The sequence below is a fragment of the Lonchura striata genome, chromosome 25 (assembly GCF_050655825.1).
Source record: "Lonchura striata isolate lonStrDom1 chromosome 25, ASM5065582v1, whole genome shotgun sequence".
Taxonomy (NCBI): Eukaryota; Metazoa; Chordata; class Aves; order Passeriformes; family Estrildidae; genus Lonchura; species Lonchura striata.
The window spans coordinates 1,098,093-1,117,718 of record NC_140727.1 but is presented as its reverse complement, the minus strand read 5'-3'; the positions used below and the strand labels follow the sequence as shown (position 1 = coordinate 1,117,718).

At 55.6% G+C, this 19,626-nt stretch overlaps 1 protein-coding gene across 19 annotated transcripts; it reads right to left on the bottom strand.

Moving 5' to 3' along the window:
• Positions 1 to 401: 401 nt before the first annotated feature.
• On the bottom strand, positions 402 to 19,491 carry TPM3 (tropomyosin 3). 19 transcript variants are annotated; one of them, XM_085560509.1, is made up of 12 exons: positions 19,218 to 19,449; positions 18,728 to 18,853; positions 13,092 to 13,225; positions 12,158 to 12,275; positions 11,854 to 11,924; positions 10,983 to 11,058; positions 9,875 to 9,937; positions 9,657 to 9,726; positions 7,835 to 7,913; positions 5,981 to 6,044; positions 2,099 to 2,219; positions 1,422 to 1,562 (listed from the first exon to the last, which is right to left on the bottom strand). In XM_085560509.1, the coding sequence occupies exons 1-11, from the start codon at positions 19,329 to 19,331 to the stop codon at positions 2,142 to 2,144; spliced, it is 993 nt and encodes a 330-aa protein (XP_085416635.1). In that variant the 5' UTR covers positions 19,332 to 19,449; the 3' UTR covers positions 1,422 to 1,562; positions 2,099 to 2,141. The 19 variants fall into 19 exon arrangements, with proteins under 19 accessions (XP_085416637.1, XP_085416639.1, XP_085416645.1 ...); XM_085560508.1 differs by lacking the exon at positions 10,983 to 11,058 and adding an exon at positions 10,410 to 10,485 and having other exon boundaries at positions 1,434 to 1,562; positions 19,218 to 19,441; XM_085560511.1 differs by lacking the exons at positions 10,983 to 11,058; positions 18,728 to 18,853; positions 19,218 to 19,449 and adding exons at positions 10,410 to 10,485; positions 16,421 to 16,600 and having other exon boundaries at positions 402 to 1,562.
• Between the last annotated feature and the right edge of the window lie 135 nt (positions 19,492 to 19,626).

Here is a 19,626-nt window from a genome sequence, read left to right as displayed (position 1 = left end):
TTGGCCTCCTGCCCAGCTGGGCACACACCAGCTTATGTGCAGCTGCTGTCAACCAGCACTCCCAGGTTGTTTTCCAGCTGTCCAGCCACTTTTCCGTAAGCCTGGAACACTGCAGCAGGTTATGGTGACCCAAAGACAGTACCTGACACTTGGCCTTGTTGACTGTCACACTTACAGGATCTAGGCTTTACAGAACCCTCTGCAGAGCTCTCCAGCAGATTAACACTTCCACCCAACTCAGTGCTGTCTCCAAAGTGACTGAGGAACTCATCACCACAGTCCTGCTTGCTTTTGCACTCCTGCCCTGGGAAGTGCTATTTACCCTATGCCTGGTCCCACCCGTCTTCATCCCCACCCTCATCCCCCACAAGCCTGCACAGTAAAGTTCTGCAGCCAGCAGCCACGTGGAGGGATCAGTTTTTATTTCAAAAGACAGTAACACAATTTTTCAATTTAGTATCAAAACACTGGATATGGTTTTTGTCTCCAGATTGGCCCCAAAAACTGCTACAACCAGGCAGCATGCTCAAACCACAAGCTACACACTGCGAGCGTGACACTGCCACACTCACGCCTCACAACCACGACACACCAGCAATGCACAGCGACATGGCTTGTACTCAATTAAGACAATAAGAGCAGTCCTGGGCAGGAGGGAAGGCTTGGCTCCCTCCCTCCAGGTAGGCAAAAACACTTCTCCAAGGACACAAGGCTGTTGTACTTAAGTTGTTAAGTGTAACCCAGTGATGAGCAGTGAAGCTCGGTGCATCAGCACTTAGTGAAGGCAAAGTCAGCTCCAGGGTAGCGATGGGTTACAGGGACACTGGCTTCTCTAAGCCCTTCAGGTGTGGAGGGGAAGGGACACAATCCCTGTGAAGGTTCAATCAGTTCAATTGTTCAGATGACAGGCTTGGCTTAAGAAAAACAAAAACAACCCCCCAAAAAAACACACCTTTCACCCCAGATATTCCTTCCCAATACAGAGCTACCTTAAAGCTGAAAAACTGAACTGTGCTTTTGGCAAACAGCTCCTGGAAAAGGAAGTTTTCTCGACAGGCTGTCAGCCTAGCCTGGCTACTCTGACTCACGGCCAGAACCATCATATCCGTTTCCTGCCCTGCCAAAGCAGGGTGGCCCAGAGCCGATTAACAGAAGGTTAATACCAAATTTTAAAGCCAAGAGCTCTGAAGTATAGCTCACCAGCCTCACACGTTATTTGGAATGTTTATAATGGTTGCTACAAAAAAAGGTAGTTACAAAATGTGTACATCTCAAACATGCTCTCCAAACATTATTGCATTGTTTACTTCCCTTAATGATGCTGTTTGAAGCTCTGCCCAACCTGGTGGCCTTTAACCCTGGAACAAAGGAGATTTGTGTTTGGTCAAGTTGGCAACAGAAAGTAAACTCTGGCCCCAGGGTTAGAGGGCAGCAGCAGCTGGGCTGGCATGGCGTGGCAGAGGCAGTGGCAGGGATCCATTACATCTCATTCAGGTCTAGCAGGGTCTGGTCCAGCATTCTTTGCGTGCAGAGATGCTCCTCTTTGGTGGATTTCAGTTTATCTGGCAGGAACAAGAGTCGAGAGTTATGAATCAGCATCAAACAACAGAGAGTCCTTTGCCAAAGAAAGCTTGTGCCAGCCCCTTCCCCACACGCAGCTGCAGCGATCCTTGGGCCGGAGTGCCTGGCTGGGTACAGCTGGAAGCTTTGGGGTTACCTGGCTCGTGTGCAGCCCTCGCCTCTCCCACTGCTGCTGCTCCCACTCAGTATGGCCACGGTGCACCTTGAGCCAGAGCTCTGGTCAGTGTTTCACATGCAGGCGTCTCTGACTGCAGCCAGCTCTTCCCAGGGCTTCCACACCTCCACAGCTGACACACGTGGCCCAGCAAGGCACCCAAGAGCAACACACCCCTGGAACTACAGCTGGTTGTGCCCCCCTTCCCCTCAGCACAGGGCAGGGATGCCAAGCCCAGCAGCAGGGAGCAGACCACCAGCCCAAAGGGCAGCGGGGCAGGAGCTGGGGCAGTGACAGGCAGAGTGAGGAGTGAGGGAGCTGCACCTGCCCAACACTACAGGCAGCTGTGCAGTCAATTCTCACATGTTCCTTAAGCCAGGAGGAGAGCAGATCAGCAGCTAGTGCTCTAAGTAGGCTTCACTCCAAAGGTGAGCCCACCCATATCACTGGAGACATCCACACGCTGGGACACTGGACAGACAGGCTGTGGAAAAATGTCCTTTAGGTACAGGCAGATTCCCAAAGCCACTCCAACCTCCCCAGGTCTAGAAACTGCGCAGAGAGAGAACAGCCTTCCTCGAGCATGAGCAACAGCAGCATTTAAATACTCCCTGCAGGCACCCAGGTCACAGCTTCAGGCTGAGCATTTTGGCACTTGCTATCAAGATGTCTGTGAGCTTTCCCAACCCATTTCAGGGCTCTTTCAGCCACACTGGCATCAGGCCTGGGAAATTACTGCTGCCCCCAAACCTTCTCAGTTAGGACTCCCCTAAATAGGAATGTACTACAGTGTGCAGTGTCTCACAGACCACAAGGTCAGTCATTTATTGGTAGAAGCCATCATTCCATGCACCAGGAAATCCTACAGTCATTCAGCTAATAGTAAATAAGGTTGTAGCACTTGACAGGCAGCTTCAAGCAGACATAAGTCTAACTTCAGCCCACCCCTCATTTGGGGGGCTGCGGCTATTCTGGTTCCATGGAGGAGCCAGGCAGGACCCCCTGGACAAGCAAACAAGACTGGTCAAAACACAGCCAAGTCTGGGGGTGACTTCACCAGGAATAGAGGTTACCTTTATATATTAAAAAAAGTGCTTAAATAAATTACAGGATAAATCCAAGTGCCTCATTAAAAAGCAGCAATTGCATAAAATTCGCAAGTCTGCCAGTCTTAATGATCAGATTTCACTGTGGTCCACAGCACTGGTGGTCGCAATAAGCTGTTTAATGGGATTAGTGGGCCCCTTCTCAGTCACACAGATCATGCAGCATTAACTTCAGCTCATTAGAGAGCAGGCGGTTTTTCTCAAGCTGGCTGTACAGGCGCTCTGCAGCAGCGGCAGGATAAGGGAAACAAGAGGAAGAGAGAAAAAGAGAGAAAGGGAAGGTTAGTAGAGCACCAAGATGAGCACATCAAACAAGCTGTCTCCATAATGTGGGCTTCTGAGGACAGCCTGGGCTATTCCCAAGGGTTTGTCTTTCTCTAACTTGTGCTTCAGCTCAGGAAGATCACAGAGGAAGCCAAGTGTGGGCAGAAGTGAAAGTGCTGCCAAAGATGTACAAAGGCAAAGAAAGGAAGAAGAGACACCAGAAGAGGAGCCTGCAGGCAGGGCTGGGCTGGACCCCAGCAAGGACAGAGATCTGGGATGTGCTTTAAGCCTGTGGAGCACATTGCAGAAACGAGTCCTGCCACAGCTGTACCAAAAATAGCTTCCAGAGGGAGCCACACCACAGTGCAGTGAGACTGACAGGGTCTGAACAGCAGGACAGGCACATCAGAAGAGCTGAGAATGAAAACATCACACCCCTGACCTGGAGGACCCTCCTCTGAGAACACACCTGGTGCCACACTAACAACCTAGTTAGGACTGAAGGCAGCAACTGCTTCAGGTACAGCACAGAGGGACTTCTGGAGCACAGAGCCTTTTTTTATTTCTGCCCCAGAACAACTCTATGAGCAGAGCACAAGCTGCCACTGCCTTTGCAGCTGTGGCCTCTGCACCCTCTGTCCTTAGAGCCCCACCGAGGTCCAGCAGCCACATGCATCCTAAAGCACTCATGCTCATCAGTATGTTTGGTCCCTTTCCAGGATCTGTCACTTCTCAGGGCTGGGTGGCCAGTGTCCTGCCCCACAGCCTGTCAGCCACAACCAGCCACTACAGAGAACACATTCAGCATCTCTCCTGCGCATTTGCATGGGCAGAGTCCTCCCAGTCTGACAGCTCCAATTCCTGCACTTAGGGGAATTCCAGTGAAAAAACGTTATACATCATCTTCCAGCCTAACAGAAGTGACCGGCACCACCTGCAGTGCCACAGTGTGATGCCTCTGCTGGAGGAGTGAGCCCAGAGAACAGCCTTGGCCTTCCCCTCTAATCTTTGTACTGTGACGTCCTAAGACTCTCCAGGCATCCTCTGAAGGGAAGCTACACCATTCTTCATTGCTTTCAATCTCAGAATATTTTGCTCTTGAACAAGACCTAGCTGGGTAAAATTCCAGAAAGTGGAGTTTCCATGGAGCAGCCAAAGCTGTCGCCCTCCCCAGAGTCTCAGCTCAGCCCCTCCAGTGTAATATCTGCACACAGAGGGGGAAGCTCAACTTCAGCTTCACTCAGCTTCTCTCAGTCCTCAGGACCTGCTCTAACTGCACCTTGCTCTGCAGGGCAGTAATGCTGATTGATTGTCCCTTCTTTAAAGGCACCAAGAGACCAAGGCACAGGCAGAGAAGCCAATGATTTTTGACCTACCACAACTGGGAAGTTGAGGGAAGTTGTGGGTACATGGCATCCTGGCCCATGTCTTGCACAACAGCTGCTATTGCTGTGAGGGACTCGGGCTTCATGCTGGCTCTGAGCAGCCCCAGTGCCAGGCCCCAGACCCAAGTGATCCAGGCTGATCCTGGGTCTCCCCAGTGGCAGAGGATGAGAGTGAACTGTGCTCAGCAGGACTTGGTGCAACAGCTCACAGCTTTCAAGCAAACATTCCTGCTTGTGTACAGGGACCTGATGATTCACCCACACAAGGTAGCAGACTGGAGTGTTTAGCATGACTAAACTTCCCAGACTTCAGGAGCAGCTTCTCCACATGGAACACATGCCCAGGTCTGCAGCAGCTACGCCGTGTTTGGCCTGCTCCCTTCTCTGCCCAACCCCAGGGAAGCCTCACCAGCTATCCCTGCCACTCGGGGAGCCCCAGGACGTGGGGAGCCCCAGGAGCTGGCCCTCCTGGTCAGTTAACCTGTGTTTGCAGCACTCCCACATCACAGCACAGCTCACAGTAACCAGCCTGCACAGGCCCAGCAATCCAGTCAGACCAGATGTCTCCAAAACCTCCCAGGGTAACCATTGCATCACCCACCCACATACCCATCCACCACCCAGAGTGGATTCCTTCCAGATGAGTGGGGAAAGGGCCTGCCACAGCCCAGCCTTAGATAACATTCCTGGGAACGCCACGGAGCAGAGCAGAGCCACCAGCTCCCCACAGCAAGAGTTAGGATGCAACCAGACCACCCTGTGAGGAGAGGCACTTCCCGAGGGCAGGTTGCCACCTCCCACCCACTAACAATCACAGGAGGCGTGAGGTTGGAAGGGTGCACTGTTGGTTACGTGGTCCAACCCCCTTGCTCAAGCAGGGTTGCCCCAGAGCACTTTGCACAGGACTGTGTTCCAATTATTCTGGATTATCTCGAGTGAGGTAGACTTCACATGGTATCTGGGCAATCTGCTCAATGCTCAGTTACCAACACAGGGAAGAAATTCTTCCTCATGTTCAGGTGGAACTTCCAGGGCATCAGTTTCCATGTGCTGCCTGTCCTACTGCTGGGCATCACTGAGCAGAAGCTGGTCCATCCTCTGACACCCTCCCTTCAGATACTGACAGACAATGATGGCATCCCTGTTGTCTTAAGAGCTGACAATGGAACACTGGACTGGAAGCCTTCACATTTACAAAAGCCCTGCCCCTCCCACAGGATCCAGATCCTCAACTCAGCTGCAGCTGCATTTACTGCAGCTGAAGAGTTCTGCTCTGAAGAACTGAAGAGTTCTGGGTTCTTGCTTTGTGCTTACAGGGCACAGCCACTGCCCCACAACCCAGGAGACTCAGCCCACACTTGGAAATTTCTTGAGTGCTCCCCCACTTCCCCACCTGTCACCAAATACAGAGTGGGACGCTGGGGCAGGTGAGTGTGCCTAGATTATCCTGACTGCCAGTGCTGTCACGTGGAGACCAGAAGGGCACAAACCTGAGAAAGCCACGGGAAGTGTCCCATGTCATCAGAACTCTGCTCACGAAGGGCTCTTCGGGCACTGTGGCAGATGAACAGATCCAGAAAGGAAAAAGTATTTGACCAACCACCATGAGGCAGCACATACTGTTTTGAGAGGCTGACCAGTGTTTATCATACCACATCAACTAGCAACAGCACCAGCAGTGACACACACCAGGCATTCACAGCCCAGTGGCAGTGCTCAGTGGGAAGCTCTGTGCCACACTCCTAGAAGGATCCTGCAGCCCCCAGCCCGTGTGGGCAGGGGAGGGCTCTGCAGAAGATTCCCTGGCTCAGATGCTCACAGCCCTGCTGCATTCTCATTCCTGAAGCAAGAGGCCACACATCATTCCCCCTGGCACAGGCAGCAGCTCACACCCAACCAGTTCTGCCCCAGTGGAGACCAGCCAGAGCTCACACAGTATTTATTAGCTAACGACTATCAGGTGTGTGACCTCCCACTGCAAGCCAGCGTTTGGCAACCAGTGCTGGTGAACACTCCAGAGCAGGCAGGAATGAGGAGTGTCTTCAGTCAGGCACAGCTCCAACTTCCTCCTGCAACCCCCAGCCTCCAGTTTGACCCCACAGGCCCTGTCTGCAAAGCTGCCATCGCATCTGGGAGCCAGCAACACACCTCAAAGAAAAATCCAGCGTGCTAGTGAGGTCTGTGTTCCACTGAGAGTGACACCAGTTTGAAGGCAATGCTGAGACAGTTACTCTAAAGCAGCAAGTGGTCACTAGAAACCCATTTCTCAAAAGCATCAGCCATTTATACAGGAACTGTTTTCCTTTAAAAAGGTGACATCATGCTCGAGCAAGAGGCAAGAGAAATACAAAAAGAGCTTTATGGCTCCACACAAGATATGCAAATGAGAACAACATCCTCCCTGCTCCCCCAACACAGAAAGGGCAGCCCCTCAGAGCAGGCTGTGTCTGGCACATCAGGTCACACAGAGGGAGCTTTGTTTGGGAGCAAGTGCAGCAGAACTGGGGGGCTGCTGCTGCTGCTTCCGTGTCTTTACAGCACCCATTCCCAGGGATGCCCTGTGCACAGTAACTGGAAAAAGGTACTGGAATTCAGAGTGAGATGAAGAGAGCGTGAATGCCGGGTGCAGATGCAGAACAAGCCACCAAGCAGAGAGACAAATCCAAAGTGGAGTTTGGAACCACAAGACTTATCTGTGTGAGACAGAAGGAGACACTAATTTTAAGAAACGCCTCAGTGTTTGTGCACAGCAAACTCTGCTTAGGGAACTCTGGGACACTCGTGTTAAGGCTCTTCTCTGTGGGTGAGGACCTGGCCTCTCCTGGGTTAGTGCAAGGACCAGACAGAGCAGTTGTTAGCAGCACCCACTGCAGATCTGAACACAAAGCTGAGGAGTGAAGTTGCAGAAACACACAAGTTCAGCTACTTCCACAGATCAGTTCATGATCTGGCCCATCTCAAGCCTATTGTGGCAATTCCTAAGGAATCCACCTGAGCACTATCCACAGCCTCTTCCAGAAGGAATCCTGAGACCATGGCCCAGTGGCTCCAGCAGATGACAAAGCCACATTTCCTGAGAAAGCCTTTCCCAGTGGGAATCGGAATTGCACTCAAATTTAAGTCAGAACCCTTTCAGGCCAGCACAGCACTTGGTTACACATGCAGACCACAAGGACCTAGAGTTAGAGGACGGCATGCTGGGGCTCCTTGGGCAGATCTGTAGAAGTAACCTGGACGGCACAGCGCCATCGATTCTCCAACTACAGAAACCACAGCAAACCAAGCAAGCACTGGCGGTCCAGCCTGCTGAAGCGAGAGGCGAACGCCAGCCAGCTCATATTTACATGGAAGTCATGTCATTCAGGGCGTGGTCCAGTTCCTCACTAATTGCTTTGTACTTCAGTTTCTGGGCATAGAGCTCATCTAGAAGAGGTTTAGGAGGAGAACAAAAGGTAAACAATGAGGGAAGGCAAAGAGTTCTTCCAACACTGGGGCGGGACTAGCAGGATGGTACACACGAACAGAAGAAAATGAAGTTAGATGTGGAGCCATCACGACTCCGTGTTCATCCCCAACAATGAACAGAAGGGTTCCAGCAGCCTGAGGACCAACTGACCCACAAGTGCTTTCCAGGATTACAACTCAGCTCCAAGGGCAGCAGAGCCAAGCACTCAACCACATCACCTTGTAAAAACAAGCTGTCCAGCTAGGTCAGCAGGAACCAGTGTCAGGAGGAGCAGCAGGGAAAGGCAACTCCATTCACTTAGGGAGAAGCTTGTCACACCTAAGGAGAGCACTGATAATTGAGGTGCTTTGTTCTCACCTGTGTCTCAATGCAAAGACTGGCTTGGCAGAAGTCACTCATGTAATAGAGCTGGGCATTAGAGGAAATTCCAATCCTGCAGGATGCAGTGAGGTGGGGGAGCAGACTGGCCACACCAGTGTTCTCTATCAGATAATGGAGCAGACAGGCAGCTCTCTGCCTCTAGGGAGGGGTGGGCCTGGAACTGTCCTGACACACCCCTGAGCCTTGCAGAGCTGGCACAGACTCTGGCTGCCTGGGCTGTAGTACAGCTGGGCATGCTGTTAACAGCCTCGCAGAGCCTGGGGAACTTTGTCAGTTGTCATAAACTAGGTCACTTCAGCAGCAAGGCTGTAGACCAGAGCCAACTCTCAATCAACGGTTTCAAGGGGAGCATGCAGGAATTTGGAGGACTTTTTGGAGTTCCAAATAAAAGCTTGTCCTGGACCATGAGGTGGCTCAGATTGCTGCTTGGCTGCAGTTCTGGAACAGCTCAGCTGACACCGTTGCTATTTCTAGATAATAGTGACTCCAGACAGTAGGATAGTGCTTTGTATCTCCAAGATCTTGCACTAAAAGACCACAAAGGCACACCTGTGGTCAAGGTAGGAGACATGTAAGGGTTTTGGTTTACCAGCACCACCACTCCAGCCACAGCAATCCAGAAAGAATCTGGCCACAGTCCCAGACTTAAGGGAGGCAGCTGAAACCTTCTCCTTCTGTGGCTTGGGGCAAGGTTCTGTGATGGCTGGCTTCAGGAGTGCTCCTGAAGAACCATGTGAAGGAATGGGAGGAGGAAAGGAACCCACCCTCGGCACGGGCTGACTACTCCATGGACTGAACTGCTGGGGATTTAACCTTGATTCAGTTCTCATACTGGGGAGTCTGAATCTTCATGGGGGCTGTTTGAAGACTCACTGACTCCTGTGGTTGACTTGCAAGACCCCATTTGAAGTAGCCAGCACATGCATGATGTTCTGCACACAAGTATGTTATTGTGACCATTTCTTACAAGTACAGGTGTCTCTTTCCTGTGCCACTCCTAAATGAATTGGATTAAGCTGGAGCACAGGGGTCTAGTTACATTCCGGAGGACATCACTACCAAAATACAGAAGCTATCTAGATAAGGCCAGGTGTCTGGATCAAGAGCTTGAGACCTCCTGCAACACAGCTGGGGAACTGTTTTCAGAGCAGAGGCACAGGGCAGGACTCTTGCCAAGCCTCAGCTTGCAGGCCAAGTGGCGTTATGCTTCAAGTAATGAGAAGCACAGCAGCCTGTCCACTCTCCAGCTACCTGAGAGATAGCCCTCCTTAGCTTCTCACTCAACACACATTCCTTGGTTTCCTATCCCCAGAATGTACCTTCCAGATCATCAATGGTCTTCTCCAGCTTGGCTACAGAGCGTTCAGCAAATTCAGCACGGGTCTCCGCCTGCCAGACAGAAATAAGCCAGTTAGTGCCACAGCTCTACAGGAAAGGGCACCAGCCCAAGGACATGGAGTCTCCCACCCTCCACATCTCTTCCCAGTCAAGCTGAGGCCAGCTCACCCAGCTGAACCATCTTGACATGGTCACTCACCTCTTTGAGTTTATCAGTCAGAATCTTGATCTCTTCTTCATATTTATCCTCTTTTTGAGAGTACTGTGGAGAAGGAGTCAGCAGTCAGCAGCCCCAGATACCTCCCTCTCCAGAGAGCCCACATGTACAGAGGGCAGCATAAACTCCTCACTGCAGCACACATGCCAACAGAACCTTCCACGTGGGACTTGTTCACATCCTCACCCAAGTCCAACAGGACTGGGCCAGGTGGCAAGTCCCACATCATGCATGGAACACAAACTTGGATGCAGAAAAATTCTCATCTTAACATTTTAACAGCTTAAACATCCTGGCTGATTGAGTCTGCCCCAAGGCAGGGAAGGGCAGCCAGACTTCCTGCACCCCAGCTTCCATGAACCTCCAATGGAATACCTCAGCCCTCCCAGCAGAGCAAGCACAGCACTCCTGGCTTGCTTAAGACTGTAGCTGAATAATTTCCACTTCAGTGGGTGCTCTGCTATTTACCCTCCTAGCACGACAGCAAGGTTTCTGGCCCTGGGACAGGCAGCCCTACCTTCTCAGCCTGAGCCTCAAGAGACTTGAGATTGTTGGTGACATTCTTCAGCTCCTCCTCCAGCTCGGAACATTTACTGTGGGGTTTTGTAAGAAAAGGGGGGAAAAAAGGAAAAGAAGAAGTGGGAGGGAAAGACAGGAGACAAGAAGTGAATCCACGTGCAGGGAAGATCAGGAAGTTCTTTAGGAGACTGTCTGAGATCAGACTGGATAGGACCCTGCTTTGAGGCACCTGTGCAGAAAGCAAGTTCCCTTTTTGCCTCTGAGCTCATGTTTGAAATATTCTGCCAGCACATGCACGGGGCACAGCTGAGCAGCGAGATGTGGACACAGATTTCTGCCAGACTTGGAGTGTCCAAGTAGAAGCTTCACGTTTAGTGTGCTGTTTGGAGGGAAGCTGTTCTGATGGACAGAAGGACAGCCACCACCACGCAGAAATGGATATTTATGGGCAGAGAAGACAGAATGTTCCAGGAGAGAGCAAGAGAGAGACACAGCTAAGCTGAGGGGAGGAGCACAGTGAGGAGACCACATGAGTTTTGGTTTAATGGTTCAAGAAGGGAAAGGTTAGTACCTTTTCTTCGGCAACAGACAGACACTTCAAGTTCTGGTCCATCACTCTGATCTGCTCCTGCAGCTCCCGGCAATGACTGTTAGTGACGGTCACACAAGGGCACAAGCCAGGTGGGGACAAGGTCAAAAGGAGCACCAGAACCACACCACCACAGAGCAAAAAAGGGTGTGAGGGGGAAACACAAAAAAGTCATGGTCACAACATGCACATCTGGGCGGGAAGCACAGTGCTGCTGCTGCTGCTGCTGCATACACACCAACTGTGTTAGACAAGGCCCAGAGCACAGAAAGACCCTGACCAGCTCCTCAAGGATCAGCTGAAGCATCTGGATACATGAAAGGAGCCCAAACACCAGAATTTGTGTCTCTGCTCTGAGCAGAGGAAGCCCAGATTTCTGCTGAGCAGTGCAGAAGCCTATAGTGGTTACTGCAAATACTTGGAGAGGCCCAGAGACCAGCCTCAGCCACAGCTCTGCCCTCAGCCACCCCATATGCCACTCCAGTCCCTGGCCCAGGAGGCCTCTGCCACTTCAGTACAAGCACTGTGCTCTGCAGCAATGTGAACGACCTTGTGACTGCACACACAAAGCAGTGCTGCTGAATGCTGAGGAGAGGAAGGCTCTCCAGCCTCCACAACTAGGGAGTGAGTCCATGCAAAGGGGCAGAGTGTCTCCACCCAAGAAAAATCGCATTACAAACTCCGTGTCCTAAGTGGAGCTAATCCTGTTTCAAGAAGGGAAGTGCTTTCATTCCTTTCCTTCACAGACCTAAACCCACCCTGTGCTTCAGGCCTTGTGTAACAAGGTTAGCAATGCAGTGTTAGTTCCCATGCAGAGGCAGACCTGCCAGGTACATGCAAGCAGACTACTCACGACTCTGCAAGCTCAGCTCTCTCTTCAGTACGCTCCAGATCCCCTTCAATGATCACCAGTTTCCGAGCAACCTGGAAAGGACAATCAGAAGTCAAGAGGAAGGAGGAGAGTTTTGCATTTGTAGGCTCTGCAGAGCAGAGAATGGAAGGAATGCCTGCAGGAGCCACTGGAAGCTTTTGGCCAAGCAGTGGACTGATGTGGCTCTGCTGAGAGCCAGGCTCTGCCCCTAGCTTTGCTGTCAGCAGGAAGAGGACTCAAGTCTCCTGGCCCAGGTCAGTCATACTAGAGCACCCAAGTGTCTCACCTCCTCATACTTCCTGTCTGCCTCCTCTGCAATGTGCTTGGCTTCCTTGAGCTGGATCTCCTGCAGTTCCATCTTCTCCTCATCCTTCAGAGCTCTGTTTTCAATGACTTTCATGCCTCTGCCCAAAAGCAAGCACAGGGAGGGCAGATGTGTGAAACAATCTTGCACAAGCCAGCAGTGCAACAAGTTCCAGAGCATTAACAGCACTGCCCTGGAAGCACAGTGCTTCTTGATAAGCCACAATTCCTCTGAATGCAGAAGGTGGCACAGGAAGGCTGAGGCCACTGGGCTGATGTGAATGCAGCCACCTCAATTGCTTGGAATTAACTGTTCTTTGGAACATTCCTCCAGCAGATCACTGGGTTTCCAGGCCAAGGGGAGTGCAATGCTGCTGAGAACAAGCCCAGCTGTCTGAAGGACTCAGCACAGCCAAGTCAAGCACTTCCACATCTGGAATGAAGGAAGAGCCAAATCTGTCTCTATGGCAGGCCACCAGCTGGCTCAGGCTGCTCACGGTGTGTGCAGGAGGAAGCACATCAGACAGCTGGAAATGGACCACTCCCCTCTGAATCACAGACCAGGTCAGGGAACATCTGCCAGTTAGGGAGCATGCTGGCAGAGGCAGATGGAAGAGAGGCTGCCCCACCAGCAGGCACATTTACAAGGCAATGGTGCCCCTGAACCCATGTATTTCTCCTCTTTTGGATGCAGGGATGCATGGTGGCACACAGCACTTCCTAGCTAGCCTCAGGTTCCACGACAACCAAGGCCCACAGCAGCCTCAGGTTCATCAGCAATGTTTTAGCTGCTCTGCATAAGCAGGCACTGACTCCCACATGCAGTCTTGATGTGGGATCTCCTTCCCCACTCTGGGAAAGTTGATGGCACCTGACCCTCAGTGTTTGACAGCGTGCAAACAGGAGTCCTTGCTCACCTTTCGCTCTCATCTGCTGCCTTCTCTGCCTCTTCCAGCTTCTGCAGAGCTGTGGCAAGGCGCTCCTGAGCTCGGTCCAGCTCCTCCTCTACCAGCTGGATACGGCGATTCAAAGATGCCACTTCTGCCTCAGCCTGGAGGAGCAGAGGAGGGAACTCAGCCTGGGCAGGCTCAGCAGCTCAGCTAGGGCAGCTGAGATCTGCCACGGGGTCAGCAGCAGCACACGGGAGCCCAAAGCAAACCCAGGATGCTTTAGCCACTCTCGCAGAGGCAAGCAGCACGCTTAGCTCTGCAGCCTTCCTGCAGGCTTCTCACTGTCAGCCTGCACTGCTCTGAGTTTAAGCCATGAACACCAAGGAGATGACTTGCACCAAGGGCTGCCTCTGCAGCTGCCGGGATCCTGCCAGGCCATTCATTACGCCCTGCTTATCCACGGGGCCAGAGCGTGGTGACAGCTGCCACTTAGCAGAGTCAGTTTACTGCTGTGATCGGGACATGAGCATCGCCTGAGGCAAACCCTCTCACCAGCAAGGTGAGAAGGATTAACATGCTCAGGGATGTGCCAAGCTGTACTGGGTGCTGGCAAGCTGGGCTGGTCACAGGTGCTGGCCAGCCCCAGGGCTTGTTGCTGCAGAGCCCATAGCCCCAGCAGAGAGCCTGCAGTGCTTGAGGCTTCCTTCCTCCCAGCAACACACTAACAATCCAGAGAAGGAGCAAAAGCCTTCTCCAGTATTGAGACAGGGCGAGGAGGCTGTTCCCCAGCAATAGCTGCCTTGGTTCAGTTACACATATTGGGAGCTGGTGAAACTGCTGACAGCCTGCAGACATTTGCCAGAAATGTGACTGAGACTTTAAAGAACTGGCACAGAGGCCAATCCACCCCCCAACCACTGTAATCCATGTCTTAGTTAGCCTTCAAAGAGGCCACAAGGTACAAGCCAGCCCCCATGGCGCTGTGCTAGCAACAGAGATGGTGAGAAACACAGACCATGCAGCTTTGTGCTCAGTTCACCACTCGTGTGGCACAGCCACTTGTGCTCAGTAAGGCAATACTGCACTGCCATCACCCTGTGGCTTGCTCCAGCGTTGAGTCAGGACACATTCAGGGTAGATAGAGAGGACAGGAGCTGCCCTTCAGTGCTGCTGAAAACAAAGCACCTCAAGGCCAAAGATGAAAATCCCTTCAATGGCACTTCTCTTCTGGATGAGACCCAGATTAAACAGTCAACAGAGATTCGCTGCAATCTTTTTGGGACCCTGGGGGCATGACCTGATTGGCTGTGAGGCCCCTGCTTACAGCCACATCCACTCCAGCCAAAGCCCAGGGGAGCCCAGATGCTTCAGGGACTCTGACATCCCACTGGAGCCCCCGGGGGGAGTCCAGAATCCTGCTCGCCAACAGCACTGCAAAGGCAGGCAGCTGTGCAGCCATTCCAGGGCAGCACTGTGGTCTTCTGCAGAGACCCGGGCACAGGCATATGCCACACAAACATGAAATATCCCAGCTGCACATAAGAAAGCTCCCTTCCCCGCCACACCGTGCCCGAGGCGGGAGGAGCACAGTGATGAAAGGCGGCAGTGTTAGAGTGGGATCCAACACCGGTTGCATCCAGTTCCCAGAGGGGCTGTCCGAGCTCTTCTCCCCACTGGCACTGAGGCTCCCCTGGCAGGTCCCAAGACCAGGCTGGGAGAGCACAGAGGAGCTCCCACGCAGCTACACCCGGCTCTGGAGAAGCCTACACCCCTTTGGTGCCCCAGAGCCAACACCCACCCCGCTGAAAGGAGAAGTGGTCTGCCTGAAGAGGAACGCAACAATACCTTAAACAGAACCAGGAAGGAGAGTGCCCGACTGCATCTTTTCCCTGTTAAAGGGGCTACCAGCTGTTAAGGTGGAGGACCCCCTCCTTCCTTCTCCCAGGCAATGGAGACACACCAGTACAGTGGGCCTCCACTTTTTCTCAGAACTGCATCACTCAGCCCTGACTTCCTGCACGCAGTGTTCAACCCACCCAAAAACCACCCTTAATTTTGAGGAAGTGCCTCTCCCCTGCTGCAGAAGAGCTCTTACACCTCCTGTTCTGCTGCTTTTCTCTAGACATAGATGAAACTGTGAGGCTTCCCCAGAGCATGGGGTGACACTTCCAGGTGAACTCTTCCAGACACCCCTGCTACAAGTGGCACATTCCCATTATTCCATGATTCCTTCACAAAGGCAGCCCTGAACCGGGGAGCACCTGGAGCCCAGCAAATCAAGTGAGAAGCTCATCCAGGCCTTCGGAACTCACTATTGCTGCCCCAAGAGAGTCAAGAGGACTCCCCAGGACCTGGGCACCATACTGGGCGCACTGGTTCTCTCCCATGAAGGAGGTTCAGGGAGCTGAGAAAAATACGCCTGTACCCGTGACAATGCTGCTATTGCAAGGAGAATTCCTTATGTGGCTGCAAAGAAAGAGCCAGCTGAGGCCTGGGAGTGGCGGGAGCTTCTGCCATGGATCTGGGCAGCAGAGCCCGATTCATCCCTGGCAATGCCACAGCGCTGTCACGGGCACAGGCGCAAGCACTCGGGGGTAGCACTCAGCTTCACGCTTCAAATGCAGCAAAATCACTGCAAATCCAACGAGAGTCACGCTGAGATTCGAGCAAGGATCTGCCCCGTGTCAGCCCAATCCCTGTCCCCAAAACGCCACCATCCTGGCCTGTGTCCCAGGCCAAGGGAGGCGGCCACCTCGCGGTCCTGCCCGTGTCCCCTCATCCCTGTCCCCGGCCTTTCCTGCCCGGTGCTCCCGGCCCGGCGCTGAGCGACAGCGCTGCCAGCTCAGATCCTGTGTCGCTGCTCCCTCCTCCCTTTCAGGCACTCCCCCCAGCCCCTCTGCTCCCCCGCGGCTGCCGGTGCCAGGGGCAGCGGAGAGCGGCGCTCGCCGGGCTCTGGGCAGGATGCGGGGCTCGGGAAGCTCCGGAGGGCTCCTGCGCCGGCCGCATCCCGGGGGAGCCCGCTCGCTCCTTCCATCTTACCCGCGCAGCGCCGGGCTCGGGGCCGCACAAGATGGCCGGGGCCTCCCCCTCCCCCCGGCGGGTCCTCCTCCGCTGCTGTCCGGCCCGGGACACCGGCAACAGCGGAACGACGACAGGCCGACCCCCCCGGCCTCGGTGTCTGCTCAGCACCACGGGCGGGTCCCCGGGACCCAGAGGGAGCCACGGGCACAGAGCGAGAGCCCCGCTCCCAGCGGACACGCCGGCCCGGGTCGGCATCTCCCGCGGCTCGGGGCGACCCCCGGCCCCGGGCGCCGCCCGGCCGGCTCTGCCCCCGCGCGGCGGCCGCGGCTCGGTACCTGCTCGCGGTTGCGGCGCTCGGCTTCCACCTCCCGCTGCAGCCGCTCCGCCCGCTCCTCCGCATCGTCCGCCTGCTGCTGCAGCACCTGGATCTTGCGCTTCACCGCCTCGATCGTGGTGGCCCCGGCCATGCTCGGTCCCTCCGCTCCAGCCCCGCCACCCCCAGACACCGGGACCGCGCCCGGAACGGCCGGACGGAAGTGACGTCACTTCCGCCCCGCCCCGGTTACCGGGGAGATGAGGAGCGCCCGGGGCGTGGCGGGGGCGCCGGGACCGGCACCGGCGGGAGCGGGGGATGCACATCCGCACCTGGCGGGAACGGGGCACCGGCATCGGGCCGGGGGAGACACCGGGGTCTGCCCCACGGGCACCTGGGTCCACCGGGACCCGCTCCATGTGGGCCTGGGGGCACCGGGACCGGTCTCGTGTCACAGGGACCAGGCACAGCCCCACGGGGCCCACACGGGCTTCCCAGCCCTGCCCCACGCGACCCCCCTGACACCCGCCCGCTCCGTGGCCGGGCTCCCCTCAGCCCCGGGGGCAGCGCTCGGGCACGGCCCCGCCGCCGGTTCGGGCACCGGGTTCGGGCACGGCCCCGCCGCGGGCTCGGGCACCGGGCTCGGGCACTGCCCCGCCGCCGGTTCGGGTTCGGGCACTGCCCCGCCGCCGGTTCGGGCACCGGGTTCGGGCACGGCCCCGCCGCCGGTTCGGGTTCGGGCACTGCCCCGCCGCCGGTTCGGGTTCGGGCACTGCCCCGCCGCCGGTTCGGGCACCGGGTTCGGGCACGGCCCCGCCGCCGGTTCGGGTTCGGGCACGGCCCCGCCGCCGGCTCGGGTTCGGGCACTGCCACCCCCGCGGAGCCCCAGGCTCCGCCGGGCCAGGAGCCCACAGCCCTGCAGCAGATCCTGCTCCTCCCTTCCAGCCGGGGCAGGGCTGTGGCCGCCAGGCTCGCGCTCCACTTCCACGTGTGAAATCCCACCGGTGCAATCCCACCCGAGCCGAGGCGGGAACCCTCCCGTGCCAGGGCGGATAATGCCGCGGAGAGCAGCGTTCGTCACAGCTGGGAGCTGTGTTCCTCAGTGTCGTGCCGGTCATGGAGCCTGCTGAGAGCTCGATAACACACCACTGAGCCCCGTTATTGCTCCCATTCCCCACGAAGCCTGTTCGTCAATGCTTGGAGCGTGTGGGCAGGAGGGAAAGGCTCCGGGCTGCCTGCCTGAAGCCCTCGGCAGCCAGGCAGGTACATGCTGCAGGAGCCTCTGGCACGGCACGTGTGGCATGGGATGTTTCCAGGGATGAGCTGGGAACCGAAAGGGCTCTGTTGGGCTGGAAGCACCCGGGAGGCAGTTCTGCCTTTTCAATGCTCCAGGTTACAAAATCCCTCCACTTCCCAGAGCCGGGGAGAAACTGGGGGACCCCCGTGGGCCAGCCACCCTGGGGGCCAGCAGCCAGGAAAAGGCATTCCAGGTGCACAGAGAGAGATCCACGAGGAAGCAAGTGAGGATGTGGTGGCAGCAGGGAAAATGCCAACAAGGAGCAAAGCGAGGCAAGAGGGGTGTGAGGGAAAGAAAGAGCTCTGCAATGCTGCACTCGACACAAGCCAATTCCAGTGCGGGGATGGCCACAGGGACCTGCAAGCAAAGCTGCAGGGTGACAGATGTCCCGGCGCGCTGGAGCTCCCAGTGAGAGCAGCCGAGGTGCTGTGCAGGGGCTCAGGCACTTCCCCACGAGCACGGTGGGAGAGGATGGCTCCTGCCTTCTCTGCATCAGAGCTGGGCTGCATCGCTCTGACACTGGACCCTGAGACATCCCGGCCTCTCAAGGGCTGCCAGGTCCTGACAGGTGACGAACGGGGCCTCATGTCCCTTGATGGCAGCAGAGCGCCGCTGGGTGAAACCCTGCACCGCTCGCACCATTGTTTTCCTGGAAACAGCGGACAACAATAGCCGGGCTGTGCAATGCTCACGCTGCCCATGAACCCCCGCCCGCAGGGGGATGAGGGCTCTCCCCTCCTCCTCCTCCTTCTCGTAGCTCGGCTCCACCACCCCCAGCCGTGACTCAAAGCTTCCTGGGGACACGTGGACCCCATATCCCGCACTTGATGGGCTGCTCGCTGCCTGGCTCTGTCCTCTGGATTTGTCCTTCACAGGGCCATTCTCTGCTCCTAGACACCTACACAGTTTTACCGGGAGCACACTGAGCCGGACAGGGACTTTCCTGTGTCCCCAAGGCATAGGGAAAGGGCTGCAGTCCCACCAGGAAAGGGGGCAAGGCAACGCTCAGCTTCCCTTGCACCCCATACATACGTCTGCCGCCTTCTTCTCTGCCAGCTCAAGCTTCTCCTGGGCATCTTTCAGGGCCTCAGAGTATTTGTCCAGTTCATCCTCTGTCCCCTTCAGCTTCTTCTGCATGGCAGCTAGCTCATCCTCCAGCTGGAAGGACAGCGGTGTCACCACAGGTGGACACCACTCTGAACCCCTGCACCCCAAGAGAGCCCTGCCTGCCCCATCCCAGGTGCAGCTCTGCCCCATGGCATTCCTCCTGCCCCTTCCTTGGGACCAGCTCTGCCCCACAGTGTCCACCCCATTCCCACATCCCACCAGCTGGCAGGGACTGAGCCCTCGAGAGCCCTCAGAGTGCCCTTGAGCTGTGGGATAGCAGCAGCTGTCGCACCCTCATACCCCAGGCAGAGTCTCTGTTGGTTCTGGGCTCAGCAGAGGCACAGCACCAGGCAGAAGAACCCAGCAGAGGCAGAAGCAACACCCCCGGGCTGGGGGCTGTGGCTGTCTGCCCTACCTGCTTGCTCCGCTCCTCCGCCTGCTTCTGCTCAGCCTCCGCCTGCTCTGCCCGGTCCAGGGCATTCTCCTTGTCCAGCTTCAGCATCTGCATCTTCTTCTTGATGGCCTCCATCCTTGCTGGGACACAGGCAGCGGTGGGCAGTAGGTTGCAGACAGACAATGGGTGGGTAGAGCAGCTGTGTTGCCTGTGCCCCACTACCCGTTTATCAGCTCTGCCCAGCACAGTGGCTTTGCCTTTCTTGGGCTGACCCGCCTCCCCACCGTCCCAAAAAGTCTGTGCTCAGGACCCATTGTGTGTCCTGGGGGCTCCTGGTGGTCACAGCCTTATTTGGGCTCCCGAGGACAGCTGGGTCGTTATAAAAAGCAGCAGCAGGTCTGCGAGAGGGGGTCCTGCATTGTTCCAGGTG